At 58.7% G+C, this 1,876-nt stretch overlaps 1 protein-coding gene across 1 annotated transcript in view; it reads right to left on the reverse strand.

Annotated features, from left to right (window-relative positions):
• EXOC3L2 (exocyst complex component 3-like 2) overlaps nt 1-1,876 on the reverse strand; it is a 26,370-nt gene that overhangs the window by 21,504 nt on the left and 2,990 nt on the right. The window contains exons 3-5 of the mRNA XM_012653304.1: nt 1,398-1,499; nt 1,187-1,287; nt 884-994 (exon numbers count right to left, since the gene is read on the reverse strand). Coding sequence (XP_012508758.1) covers nt 884-994; nt 1,187-1,287; nt 1,398-1,499 — 314 coding nt within the window. The remainder of the gene's footprint in view (nt 1-883; nt 995-1,186; nt 1,288-1,397; nt 1,500-1,876) is intronic.

Below are 1,876 nucleotides of genomic sequence, written 5' to 3' on the forward strand. Positions count from 1 at the left end.
GCTGGGGTGTCTGGGGATAGGGGGTGTCAGGGAGGATGTAAAATGTCTCAGAAATGGGGGTGTGGGGGTGCTGGGGATGTCTGGGGACTAGTGGATGCTGGGGTGAGGCTGGGGTATTTGGGGGAGCTGGGGGTGTCTGGGGAACTGAGGGTGTTGGGGGTTAGGGGATGTCTGGAGGCTAAGAGATGTCTGGGGGGGTCTAGGGTATACGGGGGGAGGGATGGGTCTCTCCGAGTCTCTGGGTCTCAGTTTCTCTTGGTGTTTTCTGGGTAAGAGCGGGGAGACCTCTATCTAAAAGTCTGTGGTTCTCAATGTCTATGATTCTCAAATTCTACTCTTTTCGCTGTCTGTCACCGTAGCAGTCCACATTCCCCCGCCGCCAAAGGGAAAGCGACCTGTTCCCAGCACTTTCTGCCCAAGTCACAGACACTGCGCCTTGTGCCAGGGACCCTTTCTAAGAAGATCTAGAGGGTCTCGTGGGAGATGACTTATGTACAAGTTTCCTCCCTGGAAAAGTGGAACCACCGTCCTTCCATGGGAGGCCAATTACATGGAAGACACTAGTAACACTGGTTGCCCCAGAGCAAGGGGAGGATGTGGCAGGAATGAGATTTTTCACCGTATGCCCTTTTATACCTTTTGAATTTAGAGTTCTGTAATTCGAACACTGCGATTTTCCCATGACTCCGAGTCCGATGCTTGGGGATGCTATGGCTGATTCTGGAACTCCCAGATTTCACGCTTCTAAGGTCCCATGCACATGCCACCCCCCTGCCCCGGGGGTCAGTTCTGTGATCTCCACCCAGGGACCAGGCACCCCAGTCCAGGTGTCACCTGGGACTGGCCCTCCCACCCGCCCCCAACACACTGTGGGTTCTCTCACCTCAGCGGGGGGCCACAGTTGACCAGGCCGATGGTCCTGCTGATATAGGTGTCAGGTGGCAGCTCGCGGACTCCTGGGTTCTCGTGGAATCGCTCCACGCGTTGCTGGAAGCTGGTGGCAGGAGAGGGGAGGGTGGCAGACAGAGGGGGCCCCTCGCTGGGTACTGACCCTACCAAGCCACCACCCCTGCTGCGGTACCCCGCCCGTCCTGTCCTTACTGACCCCATTTCCTCTCTCCTCTCTCTGCTGGATCCCAGGTCCTGATGCCCCACCAGGGCTGCACCCCGCCCCCGGCCCCCATACCTCTGCAGGAACTCTGCCAGCCCCCCCAGGCAGCAGTGAGCCATCCGCTCCCCGAACTCCTGGCTGATGCGGGGCGCTCGCTCTGTATGCTCTTCCAGCAGCTGCGGGGCGCAGGATGAGAAGAGGTGAAGGGGCCAGGTCCAGCCGATCTGATCCCTCGATCTGCCCTGCATTGTCCCGCCCATCCCCCTGCCCCCTCCCCACTGCCTACCTCGCACACGTCCTGGGCCAGGCTGCTGGGCTGCTCCTCCGTGCTCCCCCAGCGCTCCTCGTCCTCCTGCAGCACCCGAAGAAGGGCTGCCCGGGTCTGAGCCTGCAGTGGGGAGACGGGAGATAGGCAGCAGTGGGGGTGGGGGGTCTGCCTCGCTCCCTCTTTCTCTGCCACGACCCCCTCGCCCTCAGCCCCAGCAGTTCTGGATTCTACCCTCGAGCTTGCCCAGGTGATGCTGGAGAGAGAGGCTGAACCAGGAAACCTCCTCAGCCCTGCTGTCCCCAAGTCTATGGCTTAGAGCTTTATGTTATAGTACAGAGTCCGTGGTTCTGAGCTTCCTCCACCTAATAGCCAAGGGGCTTAAGGGTCTATTTTTTTTTAATGTTTTTTTTAATTTATTTTTTTGAGACAGAGTCTCACTCTGTTGCCCAGGCTAGAGTGCCGTGGCGTCAGCCTAGCTCACAGCAACCTCAAACTCC

This window comes from Propithecus coquereli, unplaced genomic scaffold, assembly GCF_000956105.1.
Source record: "Propithecus coquereli isolate 6110/MARCELLA unplaced genomic scaffold, Pcoq_1.0 Scaffold42, whole genome shotgun sequence".
Lineage (NCBI taxonomy): Eukaryota > Metazoa > Chordata > Mammalia > Primates > Indriidae > Propithecus > Propithecus coquereli.